This window comes from Neodiprion virginianus, chromosome 3 (assembly GCF_021901495.1).
Source record: "Neodiprion virginianus isolate iyNeoVirg1 chromosome 3, iyNeoVirg1.1, whole genome shotgun sequence".
Taxonomy (NCBI): Eukaryota; Metazoa; Arthropoda; class Insecta; order Hymenoptera; family Diprionidae; genus Neodiprion; species Neodiprion virginianus.
Window position 1 is genome coordinate 22,534,261 of NC_060879.1, and position 14,690 is coordinate 22,548,950.

Consider the following 14,690-nt stretch of genomic DNA (forward strand, 5'->3'; position numbering starts at 1 on the left):
TTTTCTGTGTCGAAACAGAGTTACTGCGGGCAACTGTAACGTGACGGCTGCCCATTGTCTCCCTATCCCAAGGTCCCAAGGGCGCTTAGGGTGTGATCCAGGGATGGCGTAACAGCTGCCGAAATATTCCTGTTCCCCCGCTGTAAAATATTACCCGCACTCATAGGTACAGCTCGTGCCTGCGAAGGCCTTTTTTAGATTCATCCGCTTCGGTTTATACTCCGAAACGAAAGATGAAAGTGCAACGGTGAGCAGAAGTCGAGAAAATTGGAAAGAAGTCGTCCCGCCGCTCCGTGTGATCGAAAAAACTCTCCCGCGGGGAGGGAATCCCCGAATTACACGAGACTCTGATAAGGAGACTCGTCACTCCGAGAGGTATCGGTTCAGACACGAAGTAGTCGCTTCGGTGAGTTCGGCCAATTCGGATCCTACGGCGCTTCTCGCGACATTCGCGTCTCGGTTCGAGCGTCGAGCGGTCGTCGCGCTCGTAATCGCTAAATGCCGTCACGCGCTCAGGCGTGATTTAATTTTTTCGTGTAACGGGTGCGAAAATGAGACCGGACAACCCTGCTCTCGGTGTAAATTTTCGTGAATATCGGTGAACGCCGAACGGTCTTGTTTCAAAGGCGTAGCGAATCAATTTGCAATGGAAGTGGAAAGCGCAAAAGTGAGGTTGTGAAAGTAAAAGTTTTTTATACGTAACGAGAAGCTAAAAAAAAACTACGCAACTTTTGCTGTACGTTGTTACACGATCACTCCTACGAACAGACGCCTGCGTCTTCGTACTATGACCAGGATGTCTTACCTGTCTTTGACCAAGGAAGAGGAGGCGAGAATGCATCCCATAATGACGGTTCGTTGGTATGTGTGAATACCTTAGGGAATTTTTTTTCTTTTTTCTCTCTTCCTTGTTCTCTATTCTTCTTCGCCTTTTCCTTCACGTCTCGCCAGTCGAACACACGTGTTCAGGTATGCGCGAGGCTTTCTTTCTGAATGCCGTGACATGTTCTCCGATCGTTGCGCGGGTCACATTGTCACAGACTCTGTTATATGTATATATATTCTGTATTACGTGATTACGTATGTTACATTGTCTTCCAGACGCGCCTCGTTGGCCTAGTATTGTTATCAAATTTCACGTTGAATAAGCTCTTGATCGTTACCTAGCTTTACTCACGTTAGGCAATGTTATATCGGTTATCGTTGCCGATTAAAACGATTCAATTTAATCGTCGCTTATGGTTGTTTGTATCTGGAAATTGAGTGAAAATTTGACCAATCAATTGGTATTTGATTGTTGCCCCTCAATCAACACTGTTGACCGAATCGGAGAAATTATTTCGTTCGATTCGACCCTCTGGAATATATTATGAGATTTGATTCATCGTACTCATTGTAAAATAAATGCCAAGTTTTCAGAAAGATTGTAATATCTACACGGAATAAAAAACCTGTCGCATTTACAATCGTGAGGTTAATAACATCGACAATACTTTTTTTTTTTTTAAGAATAAAATTACCGGGACTGTCGTATTCAACGATTTCAAAGTACATCTGCGAATGTAACTTGAAAATAGTTAGAACGAATTCTTACCGCAATCCCTGTCATTTTTACTTCGTTGAAACTACTGTCGGTATTATCATCGTTCTGCGTGTATATCGAACAAGTTTTCTATTCGAATAGCTTCGTTGTTCGAAGATATTCTCACCATTTGTATAACCAGTTCGACTGTGGCCAATTTATTGTTTTACTCGTTATCACCGTTCGCCCATCTTGCCTGTCGCGATCGTTCTTAAAAATATTCAAATACAAGCAGTTCGTTAAAGAAAATAAGAGAAAAAATATATAGACTGTTTTGGTGCGGATGGAGTGAAAACCGGGATAATCGGTCAAGTCTCTAATTACCTCAGAGGTTCGTGCAGGCGTAAAAATAAACCCAATATTAGTTTAGAAGTGTCGGTCTCGTTTATAACGGCCAGACGTATGTATTATTAATGCCACTTGAGATGTATAAAACATATCCTAACGCACTTTTGACCTCCGACGTTCTTGACCTCAGGCCGTCGCCGAATGGAATCTTGATTCGGATCGTCGCGTCTTCTGCTTAACGTCAACTTTCAACAACTGATGCCTACATATATATATAGGGGGGATGGGATTTCCCTTTGCGAATTCACTTACAATTATATATATATATATATGGTGAAACGCCAAACTCAAATAAGAGTAAGAAATATATACGGAATTGATTAACCGAAAAAATGATAAATTGAAAAACCGATTAATCGCACAATCCTAATGAAACTCGAGTTTTTTTACCATTCCGATGGAACTTCTCTGTCATTTATATGACAGCACATTATTTTGATACAAGTTGGATCAAAGATGTGCTTAAAGCAATGCCATTTTTTAATTTTCAAAAACTATTCGTTCGATAAGCACACTTGATTAACTGATTCAATTGCACTTTTGATACTCTCACGTCACAATTTCTTTATTCTGTACTTTTATTGATGAAATCTCAGCAGTGACAATTATACATTAGATATGTGCGAAGAAACGGTGTATTGAGTGTTAAATAATAAACATATTTCTTCTTAGCTTAGACGAGAACATAAACTTTGCTAATTTATCGCTTTGTAGTTTATAGACGTACATTGCGTATAAGATGATTACGGACAGTATTTATTCTCCGGTATTTTGGTAAAAACATATTTTAATTTACCGCACGTATTTCGAAGAAATACGACTCACGATTTCAGCACTTGATTTATTATATTAGTATGCAAGGTGTTATACAAGGTGTTCACTAATTCTGGAATCAATTATCAGTAACTTGGACTCTACAGTTTTAAATCGGTACTTAAAATTCAGCACAGATGTTCACGCTTTCATATTGTCTCATTCGTCATGGAATATACGAATCTACGTTTTACGATTGTACAAAAATTCTCGCTAGAATTTTTGAAAAATAGTTGCGAAAACGGCAATTTTCAGCTTTTTATCCGTTACCAGAAGAATGTTTTGTTACTGTCGAATCAATCGATTGTTCTACGTTCATTGAATGTACAACTTGTAACCAAACAAACAGTAATTTCGATCTATTATTGTAAAATGTCTCATCACATTATCGAGTTTAGTTAATTTAAAGAGAAAGAAAGTGCAGTACAACATTTTTTTTATTACAACAAACAAGTATCAGTAAACGGACGGAAAGAATCTGGTTTAAACAATAATTACACGTAGTTGTATTATAAACTATGCGATAGAATTCTTACGAAGTTACGCATAAATCCCGTGTTTACATTGTATTATATAAAGTACCTAATGTGCCTATAATACCTGTATTCATACAATTGCGGTATACATTAGATTTTCCTCGTTCAATCGGCGGTAATTTCAATCACAAGCAAAACATTGCACGGTACGATCCGCGCAAGATATTTCGGTGAAAGTAATTTTTTACCCTGATTCCACCAGAACTATCTCGACGCTGCGCAATTCTACTTGCTTTTCAAACTTGGAATCGAATATCGATTTATCTCAAGTTTCGATTGATTAAGTTTTTCGAAAACCCAAGTTTACAGTTACATGTTCTCATCGTGTGTTAAATTCAGGGTAATATTTACCCTCAAGTTTACTATTTAAATTCTTGCCATTGTAGAGGTTGTAACCATGTTTCATCTGCTCATCGATACCTTCTTATTGGAGTTTCCCGCAAAGCTTACGATCGTTCGAAATTTCACATACGTACATGAACATCATCCATGAAATTGTATCAAAGCTGGAAATCATTAGCAACGGATTTCGGTTAAAAAAAATTACAAACAAAGTCAATTTCAAATTCCCGAATTTCAATATCATTTCTGTTTTCATATTTAGTCACATTGAATGTATATTTATTGAAAAGAAACCGTTGAATTTTCTAACTTGTATCTGATTCTATCGATGTTTGTAGACGGAACTTATTCCATCAACAAACGATCCGATCTCCGATAAAATTATCACGGAATTCATTGAGAAGCGTTAATTATTCCTTTATACGTTTATTTTTACCGACGATAGAAGACACTCGATGTAAATACTTATGACGCAGTATTCATATGCCACGAGCCGTTAACGGAACGAGAATGTTATATGCGCATAGATATTAAAATAACAGGACTCCGGGCAAAGTAACGATGCGATACGTCAGCCTGTCTTCATTCCGTTTGAATACCTGTAGGAGATACTTGGGTAAACTAATCGCCGGAGAATTTTAAACCGTATCTATATTATGCACACGACTTCGCGTGATAAAAGAGAGAACATTTTCTCCCGGTTTATTCGACTAGATTTGCGTACTTCCATATCATATATTGCGCAAATCGTAACGTTTGCGACGACGTTACTATTTTCGATTTATCACGGTGCTTGTAGGATGAGACGCTTTTGTTTTTTTACTGTACTTCGTATCATATACAATTACGTAACCATCAACGTAAATCCAAACGAATTAGTGCGCACAAGGTGCCGAGAAAATCTAATAGATTCATTCGATTTAACTCTACGAGACTCATTTTCTTCGGAAGACTATTTTCTATGAGGTCACCGAAACGCTTTTTTTCTTACCGTGGTGGGTATCGTTGAATATATGCATAACCTCCCGATATTGCATCGATATCGGTTATAATCAACGAATCGTCATATTAAAGTTACTATTGAAAGAGAAAAACAAAAATTCTGAATAGTAAATACGTTATCGCAGAGTAAAATCTAACGAATTATTAGACTTTTATTCATTTCCAAGCGATTTGGAATAAAACATCGACATGTGAGTTTTCGTTGACACTTCCGGTATTTTGTATCGTTTTGTATTTGTAAAAATGTCTTTTTGTAATTGTGAAAGATTGAAATTTCATGCAAATTTTTTTCGTGTAACATCGTGTAAACAAAACACAAATAATGCAATCTCGAATTTCATTAATCAATTAAATTTTCACGTGCATCAAAATCTCCAAGTCGCATCAAGAAAAGAATTAAAGTGGACGAAAGTTACATCGTTTCATAATCCTTTTGAAATAAATCATGAAACTTGTTATTTGCTTATTTCAGAATAAGATTTTTAAGTCAACAAATGAGAAAAATTTATTTTGCGTTCTATTAATTTCGTTTCATTGTCTTATTAATCGGAACAGTTGTTCGATTTTTTCATCGCCCTTATATTTAACGTCCGTTTAATTTATTTTGATACGGTTTCGCGATTCCGAGCCACAGGCATGGAAGAATGTATTTTTTTCCACACCTTGAAATCCGGAGTCGGCCGATTGAAGCGGCCTGAAATTCATGAATTCATCCAAGTTCGCAACGTTAAGCTTGACGACATGAATTTTTAGGAAAATCGTTATTTCACTACCTCACAGTTATCTGAAATTCAAAGAAATGATTTTTCCTCAACACTTCGCCATGCACTTACCGTTGCTAACTTCGACCCAACTACTATTGGAATTCCCCATACAATAACGATTATAACGATGCACAGTGTGACAGAAAAATTAGCTTGATCTAAACTCTTTTATCAATATGATTTTCATACTCCGAGATATCGAATCCGAAGTAATTATCGTGTGAAAACAGACGCAGAGCTCGGATGCTAGCAGAACATCTGCTTCGGAATACGATACACCTGTGCTGGTTTCAAATGTCATATTTAGAACTGCACCGCCCGTACTAAATTACTCTCCTTATGCTTTACGGACCCGCAAGATACGTGTTACATAAATATCAAAGTCTCTCGTCTGTGGCACACAGTAAGCATTCAATGTTCCATACACGCTGTTCAATAATTCGCTTATGTTGACAAAGCAAGTTTTTTTTTTCTCACCGGAATCGTCAATAATTTCGTATAACCGTTCCAAATTTGAACATAGTTTTGAGTTGGAATTATCACCACTAGCAAAACAGTAAGACAATGAGTTATTTCAATCACTGATTATCTTGTGGTTAGAAACAAAAATTGTTGAGGACTGTAAATTTCTCGCGATGTGTGGTAAAAGTAGATTTTTTTTTATAATAAGCATATATATTTATGAAATGTCAAATACAAATAGCGATCAATTATAAGCCGACCTTTTCTTTTTGGAAAATATGCCAAACTATGTCGACTATCTACTTTCTTTTCCGTTGATTTTATCATTGCAGATGAATAAATGAATAAGCGAGTTTATGAACCGCATTAAAATTGCCACGTAATTCATATCTGCGATCAATCATTTTCATTAATACCAATCAACTCGGAATACAATTTCCAGATTGTCTTCTATTTACAATCGTCCAAGTTAATTTAGAATACTTTGAGCTGGCAATGCTGTGGAATTAAATCAATTCGGCAGGTTATAAATCACACTTATTCACCTCAATTGATCGCCTCATTTTCGGCTTTAACTTGAACGAAATTCATGTTCAACTTAATTTCTCTACCAATAACGGTGTGATTTTAATTAAAGTAGAGTTGAAGTCTAAAGATTGATAACATGACGACGTTTTATCTCGAATTTAATGAATAATATTTAATACATCGATATCAATTTGACCAATGGCTTGAAACGTATGACAAGATGAACGCACTCAGTTTCTTTTTAATAACCAGAGCTATCAATATCTGTCACCTAAATTGCATGTTTATGCGTATGGTTATGACCTTTGTATTTCTCCGACTCGCAGTGCCAAACGATTAATATCCATAATATTGCAGAGGCGGAATCGTCTTGTATGTTTCAACTTATTTCATGTTGAAGCTCCAGCCTAAATCTCTGTTAGGTAACAATTTTGTTTTTATCTCACCACTTTACGTATTTTCCCGATTTATCTTAACAGTATTAATACAATATTATTGACAAAGTTTGTATTCATTTAAAAGAGCCAAACGCGATAGTTCGGTTATTTTAGACCTTCTTTGTTATTATTGTTATGGGATATTTATCTCGATATTCCCTTTGCTTCTTTCCGGGTGATTAAAATAAATAATTCTTCCGCAATTACAATTAAATCCAAACTTATGCGCGGCTACTGTTTTAAATTAGTTATCTTCAATTCAGGTCAATTAAATCCAATTAATACGCAATTGGAGTCAATTGGTTTAGATTTATTAACAAACATATCGCAATATGTTTTCGCATATGTATTTTCTCCCATCTCGAAGAAACGTCGCGTATACGAGAATTTCGTTATATTTTTTCCGTATTGAGAATTCTATCGCTTCCCTTGAACTTCGCAAAATGAGGAATTCGCAGCTACGAAATTGAAATTTAAGACAGGCAGGATTATTCTCTAGAAAATGGAGAAGCAACTGGTAGACACCGGCTTTACTCTCACGTGCGACTTTAATTATATGAACAGCTCAGCTGTAACTCGATATAATATACGTATAACTACTCTGCATTATTACGTTGTGCAGCAACTCGACTTCGCAGACTTTCTGCCGTCGTCAGCTGAAACGAACATTAATCGCAACTATTTTTGCCACCTCTGCATATTTAATACCACATGCATGAATTTACTCATTTGATACTCGGCACTTTTTTAGTTGATCATAAGTTTATCATTTATCAAATTTCTTGACTTTATTGTTGCGTGAAAAAAAACTTTTTTTTACATATCTGTATTCGGCGTTGCATGTAGAGTAGAATAAAACTATCTACAGTTTTTTTCCTTCAACGATGCGCGAGTGTGGGTAATACACAAAATAAGTAAAATTTGATTTGGTCGGTAAAGACTGGCTATAGATTCTTAATTACCGGATATACGACGGAGACATTGAAACTCTTAAACACAATTGCGTGTTACGTACAATCTTAAAAAACGTCACAAAGACGTCTTTGTTGGACCATTTTGAGGCATCGAGACTGCAACATAAAACCACGCCTGAAAGATACGTTTCTTTCACTCATTGACCGAAAGACGCCTAAAAGACCGCGAATGCAACATTTTGTCATTTGTCCTAGACGGCAGATAAAAGACATCTTAACACTATCCGTACTTCACAAAAAAATTTAGTGAAAATGTATTCACTAGGAATAACCTTCTAGGATAGTTCCGCAACTTCTGTCTTTTCTGTTCTCTGTCATCAAATTAATGGCTTCGGAAATAAGATGAAAATAGAAATCGACAAACCACTTTTCTCAAGATTATTCCAATTATAGTTTTGGGCAGGACCTAACATTTGGCGTAGATTAGTGCTTCGGAATGAGAAAACTTTAAACCAATTTTGAGCAAAATCCCCGTCGAGACCCGATCGCACATATTTTCAACACTCTACGGCCTTAAGAATAATTGTGAAGTATTCGAGTTAGCAAAATACGAGCATGAGTATATTTGATTCCGGAGTATAACATGTATGGTTTAATCAAATCCGGACTATCCTTACAAAATTATAAAATAACAATAGTCACCTATTTATCTATTCCATAAAAGATCATCGTTACGCTAACGTTAAAAACTTCGACTTCATCCTTTGCTTTTTTTCTCTATTTTCACCGATAATATTTCCAATCGCCTTTCGTGTTTCAATATCGATTATAATTGGAAAACAATTTTTTTTCTCCTTCAGTGTTATGATGTCCGGTGATTCTCCGCCACCGCCGTTGAGGACGTCAAGTCCGCCTTCTCCTGGCTTCGATATCCCGGACGATCCTCGAGCCGGCAAGAATTCGCCGACGGGAACGGCGAAGATCTCGAGGTCGACGGCGGATACGGAGGCGATCGAAGAGGCCATCCCGATAATCGACACTCTGCCTTCGCCGGAACCGAAACCGAAGATCGAAAAGAACGGCCAGCAATTCGACGTCGTGGACGGGAAGAAGAAACTCGTCGAAGACGAGGAGCCAGATTCCTGCGTTATAAAGTGTCTCTCTTTCACGCAGCAGTGCTGCGAGTGTACGATACAATGACCGCGAGACTCTTTCGGCACTGTGTATGCATGTGTGCATATGTATGTATGTGATGTTATATATATAGGTATATATTTGGGTATGTTGGTGAAAACGTACGTATAGAATGAACTATATTGACGCGTTGTATACCTGCTAACGTGGACTCGTGTATGATACAATAATTATGGTCGGAGTACGTCGTGCCAATAAACGATATATTTATACCACATCGTTTATTGGAGATTATAAAATGTATAAAGTTTTCTTTGCATGTAATACGTGTAATCCTTACATCACGTGACCGCTGATTGCAACGATTATCAGATATCACGTCTCGACGCTCGTGTAAAACTCATGTACACTCGGGGACAATTAATCTGATACGGCTAATTTTTTACGCTAGACGGTTATGTTGGCAACGCAGAGAAATCTACGGCGCCGTAGTCGGCCGAGCGCGAAACTAACCCAATCTCAATAAACATAACGTAACCCATGACCGTCGAATCTAACCTTAGAATACGTATAAATCCAACAAGTCATTATGCCCGCAGTATTCTAAGATTAGATTCGACGGTCATGGGTTACGTTATGTTTATTGAGATTGAGTTAGTTCCGCGCTCGGCCGTTTGGCGCTGTAGGTTTCTCTGCGTTGCCAACATAACTGTCTAGTGTAAAAAATTAGCCATCGCAGATTCATTGTCCCCAAGTGTACACTAATCACGGAGTAGTGATAACTCCGTGACAAATAATGTTCATTAATGCCTTGGACTTCCGGCTAACTTTCTTTTTGCTCCGAAACAAAATGCGAGCTCGATTCTATGCGAATTAGACAATGAATGCCGATGCAGCCGACGTGAGAAATTGGGAGTCATTGTATCTTTGCATAATTCGTATAGAATCGAACTCACATTTCATTTTGAATCAAAAAAAAGTCAGCTGGAAGGTTTAGATGTTTATGCATTTTACCTGCCAGTGTTTTTGTGAAATTCGCTGCTCAATGCCAGCAGATAGGCAGCCGAATCTACACTTCAAATATATAGCGGTACAAAATGTGGCTTTGGTTTGCCTTAATCGCAGAGTTTCACAAAAAAAAAAAAATCTTGGTATGCAAATTTAGATAGACATTACTTTCTTTCGAAGTTCCAGATTAATGACATCAATTTTATAAAGGTGTATAACAGTATTAGAAATTCCAGTCGAATTAACCGGTAGTCACCGGTTTGATAGTCGCCAGGTTTAAAATTTGTCACGTCGGAATGTTAAACTAACGATAAGTCAAAGTCATTCGATAGAATGAAATAAACTGAAATGCAGTGCTTCTTTGCAATTTTGTTTTCAGACCTGCTCTCGTCAATCACATTATTATCGGTACTACAAAAAAAAAGAAAAAATAAAGGTGTCAAAACTTTGTTGAATTGAAAAGAAAGTTCAGACTGTTTTTTAACATGGTGTAACAAATGTTAGAAGTCTGATTTTTTTTACGAGAATACTGAACACAGTAGAAGTAAAAAAATTAATCTGCATTTTGTAACGACGACCGTGACTCCTTGGGGGGGGGATCGTTACTATAAAGTTGCATTGTGATCATTAACAGCGAATTATACAATATACATTCCGTTACGAACTGCCAGGTGGTCTTTGAAATATAGCTGTCGATACTCAGAATATTCCGACAAGTTTGAGATCCTCTGTATTGTATATTAAAGTAGAAACGTATTGTATTTAATTGAATATAGAGATATATGCCCGGAAAGATCGCACTTTTATTTACTTGCGATGGAATTAAGACGAGCCGCAAAAGAAAGTGAGCAGGAATTCTTAATTTCCGTCAATTGAGTTGCTACGGTTTTAACCACGTACCGTAGTAATAATTCCATCTTTAGAATTCGGAAAAATGTCAAATTCTAACTGGACGATTTAAGATCGATGTATTAGTTCGGCGAATAAGACATCTGGATGAAAAAACTTGACTGGCAAGTTATCTTTTTAATAATTATGCTGTAAACGGTATATTGTAATAATAACGAGCAAATCATTTGTCGAAGTAACGCAACATTTTTTATCCTACATCGTGTATTTTCAACTACCTTAATAAATTTCAAAACGTTTATTAATTAATTAATTAGGTCAAAGAAGATTTACCATTTTTTTTCACATCACAGGCTCACGAATATTATTTTTATAAATAAGATACAAAAATATCTGTATAACGCGAGTATAAAAAAAAAGTTTTGAAAATAAGTAATAGAAGAACAACGAACAGATATAAAGGTATGATAAGAAGAAAAAAGTATTGCGTAGATAGTATATTCGAAGAACAGCTACAGGAGTTATTAGCTAAGGATACAAATTTCATATCAATAATTTATTGAAGAAATAAATAGGGAATTAGATCGTTAATTTTGTAAGATTGCACCAGAATATAAGATTTAGGAGGAGCCGGAAGTTGTCCTGCAAAAGTGGGCCCAATTTCGCTCGCAGCGTGGCAGATTCGAATTTCTGAGTAATGTACGACCATAAAGCTTATAAACGTGGAATGGATACGGCGACGTTTTTACGGTCCCAATCGGATTAAGAGAACTTCTCACGAGGAAGATATCGCAGTTCGATCTCTCCGATTTTAATCTAGTTCATATAACATATATCGCAGTGACAGAAACATTTCAGCCTTGGTTTCATTCAAATACGTCGAGGGCATCAAGACATCGCCCCGTTGGGTGCCCGTCTCTGAGGATCCTTTTCACCTCCTTAAGGTGTTTTATGGCCGGTTTAAAAAATGCGTGTCGCTTGGTTTTCGATGCACTGCAGCAATATATATGAAATAGATCAAAATCGGAGAGATCGACCTGCGATACTTTCCTCGTCAGTGCAATCTGCAGTGCGATGTCGGATCTGAAAGATCCAAGTAAATTGTCGGTATATTTTGTCTAAGCATCTGATCCATGTAACCAAACGCAATAAGGCGCATTCCCCAAAATTTCTGAATCTTTTTCGGTACTACCGAACTCTGTAACCGCAATTGGCTCTCTTTTTTTCGTGGACTAAGAACAGGACTTCAGTCTCCTTCCTAACAGAGCTTCGTGGGTCGCGACTTGCGTCGTTAAATTATTATAAATAATTCAATTGTTTAGCCTTTATAAGTCAATGTTTGCAAACTACGAGGGTTACAGTTGGCGTTTACTGTATATAAAGACGTTCAGCCCCGAGCTGATATTTTTTCCGGCTAGGTGTGTTCGAGTGGGAATTTTATTGCTATTATGAAATCCCAATGCTATGTCGCCCGGTCAACGCAGTTAGCTGTTCATAACTTGTAAATTGTATCCTAACTTCCGGCTTGCACCGCTAGCTTTTCACGCGCGTCAACTTACAAGCTAAGAGATTTTTATGACGAGTTTCATAAAAACTAAATGTCATTTATGACAAATGAGCTAAGAAACTGCACACAAACAAAAAAAAATCATCCTTCCCTATTTTTGATCAAGTTTTTGCTGTCTTGCTGTTGGGATCTGATATCTTACAATTAGCAACATCGTGTCAAGGAGAGACAGTACCTAGCTAGTAGCTTTTGTAAATTTAATCCTAACACTAGAGATCAGAAAACTTTTCAAGCTGTACGTGGCTTTTACTGTGTTGTACAGCAAGCAAGTGGTGAAAAGATTTTTGTGTTTGATTATGCGACTTTATTTGAGTAATATGTAAAATAATAGTATTTGTCGTAAGGCATAATGCGAAAATAAGTGATATTTTATTGGGTCGGTCAAGAATTACTATAGCATCCTACTGCCGTGAAGAGATATTTCGACAATAATCGAAGATATAATTTGTGCAATCCATATGGCACAAATATTAACGAGGTACTAGGTGGAACGTTAATTGACGATCGTAATCCATGGAATTCATGAATACACGTTACAAAAGACATGTGCAATAACTAACTAAATTCTGATCAAGTAATTGAAGCAAATTAATGAGGTGTTCAACCTTAAAAATACTTCAACGCGCTACAGAGCCTCCGTTTTACAAATATCAAAGATCAGAGCGCTGCTGAATTAAAACAGATATCTATTTTCTATACAAGTTTTAAATATACACACGTTCGTATTGGAAGATACATTTGTTATATTCCTTTCCTTATCCTATCTCCCCTTCCATCTGTCACTGCTTCTTGCAAAACGAATAGTACAGAAAAGTAAACTAAAGCATAGTTATTATCGAATGTACCTTAAGACCTTGTAAATTCGGTTAGCGAATAATGGTTAAAAAAAATACTCAATTCTTCGACCGAGTATAAGGCGTGAGATATAACATGTGCCTATTTATGAAGTTTCGATTCAAGTAGAGAAACGCGCATGCAACCCGTGTTCCTAAAACAAAATGTAGAATATACAATGTTTACATATCTCTCACACACACCTGATATGGTTTATTAGGAGTGTAAATATACGAATAAGCGTAATCGAGATTGCGAAACAAGGCAATAACTTTTATAGTTGACTCAAATTTAGCCATATAAGATAAATACTGCATGTGTATAAAATGAAGGGGTGAAAAATAATTATTAAAGTAGAATTTGTTTTAAATTATTATTTTTTTTTATTATTGTTATACATACTTATATCTTACATAATATATTTGTTGAGCCATGGCTGAAAGCATTAGGTACCTATAGATAAGTATTACCGTATAAAAGTTACACTATCCTATTATCGGAACATATCTTACACGCGTGAAACAGTTTTATTTCCGTCAAATGGTACGAATACTAAAAAATCAGAATACATAAAAATTTTAATTTCTCATTTTCAATCTTGTCCCAAGACGTAATTTATTGCTCCAAGAAATTGGGATCGAACACAAAATACTTGGAAACCGTTCAAGATGTTCGAAAATATAAAAATTTTTGAAAACCCAAGATTTATTTATTGATTATATTTCAAATTTTTATGTTTATTCAGCATTCACGGAAATGAAACGAGATTTTATCATCGTTGATCAAAATAATATTAACACCTACATTTATCGATTTGTAACGACGTTTATTTGCCGAAATCACAAATGAAAAGTTTGTTTATTCTTAGCCTAATCATAAGCTCGCGTCCAGAAAGACAAGAACATTTTTTGAAACAGTGTTCTATTTTTCTGATTCATATACTAAAGTCAAGTAAAGACCCACATTTTTCATATCACAAATATCTGTTGATAAATTTTTTTCTTCAATCGCACTTTTGAAGAAACCAAATTCAAAGTGAAAGTGAACGGAATTTGTTTGAAATTGGAAATTGACAAACAATTTGCTGTTCCGATAAACAAAAAAATGTCTGAGTCTTTTCATGTAGAATCATCTGTCTCAGTATAATTAACAAACTTAAAGCCACGTCTCAAGGAATAATTACGTTAATAATAATATTCATCCTGATTGTAAGTATTATATGTACAAAACAAGTTCTTTCAACATAATTACCCTACAAATCACTTTAACTAGTATACGTAATAAGATGTTTTTCATTTTCCCCTAGATATGCACCTGATACTCATCACGATCTGTAACACTTTGTGCTTTGCGGAATCGAAAAACAAAAGTCCCAAATAATTGCACACGTAGCAAAAATGTCTTGTAAAGCCAACTCAAGTGCCTTAAGTGGCTCACTTCCAGAAGTATTCCTAGTACGTGTACACATGGGCGTATTTATGGATTCACCTGGGAGCATGCGAAGCCAACCAAAGTGGAAAACCATAATTTTTTCCACCCTCACGATTATTGATACAGGAACACGAAAGAT

At 36.2% G+C, this 14,690-nt stretch overlaps 1 protein-coding gene across 12 annotated transcripts in view; it reads left to right on the plus strand.

Annotated features, from left to right (window-relative positions):
• The window catches only part of LOC124300031 (uncharacterized), a 36,592-nt gene extending 27,064 nt beyond the window's left edge, over window positions 1–9,528 (plus strand). For 11 of the 12 annotated variants that reach the window (XM_046753639.1, XM_046753647.1, XM_046753643.1 and 8 more), the window contains one exon: window positions 8,589–9,528. In XM_046753639.1, the coding sequence (XP_046609595.1) occupies window positions 8,589–8,928 (340 nt within the window). In that variant the 3' untranslated portion in view covers window positions 8,929–9,528. Of the gene's footprint in view, window positions 1–384; window positions 862–8,588 lie in introns of those variants that run through there. The other variant, XM_046753648.1, reaches the window with a different exon arrangement.
• Window positions 9,529–14,690: the final 5,162 nt, after the last annotated feature.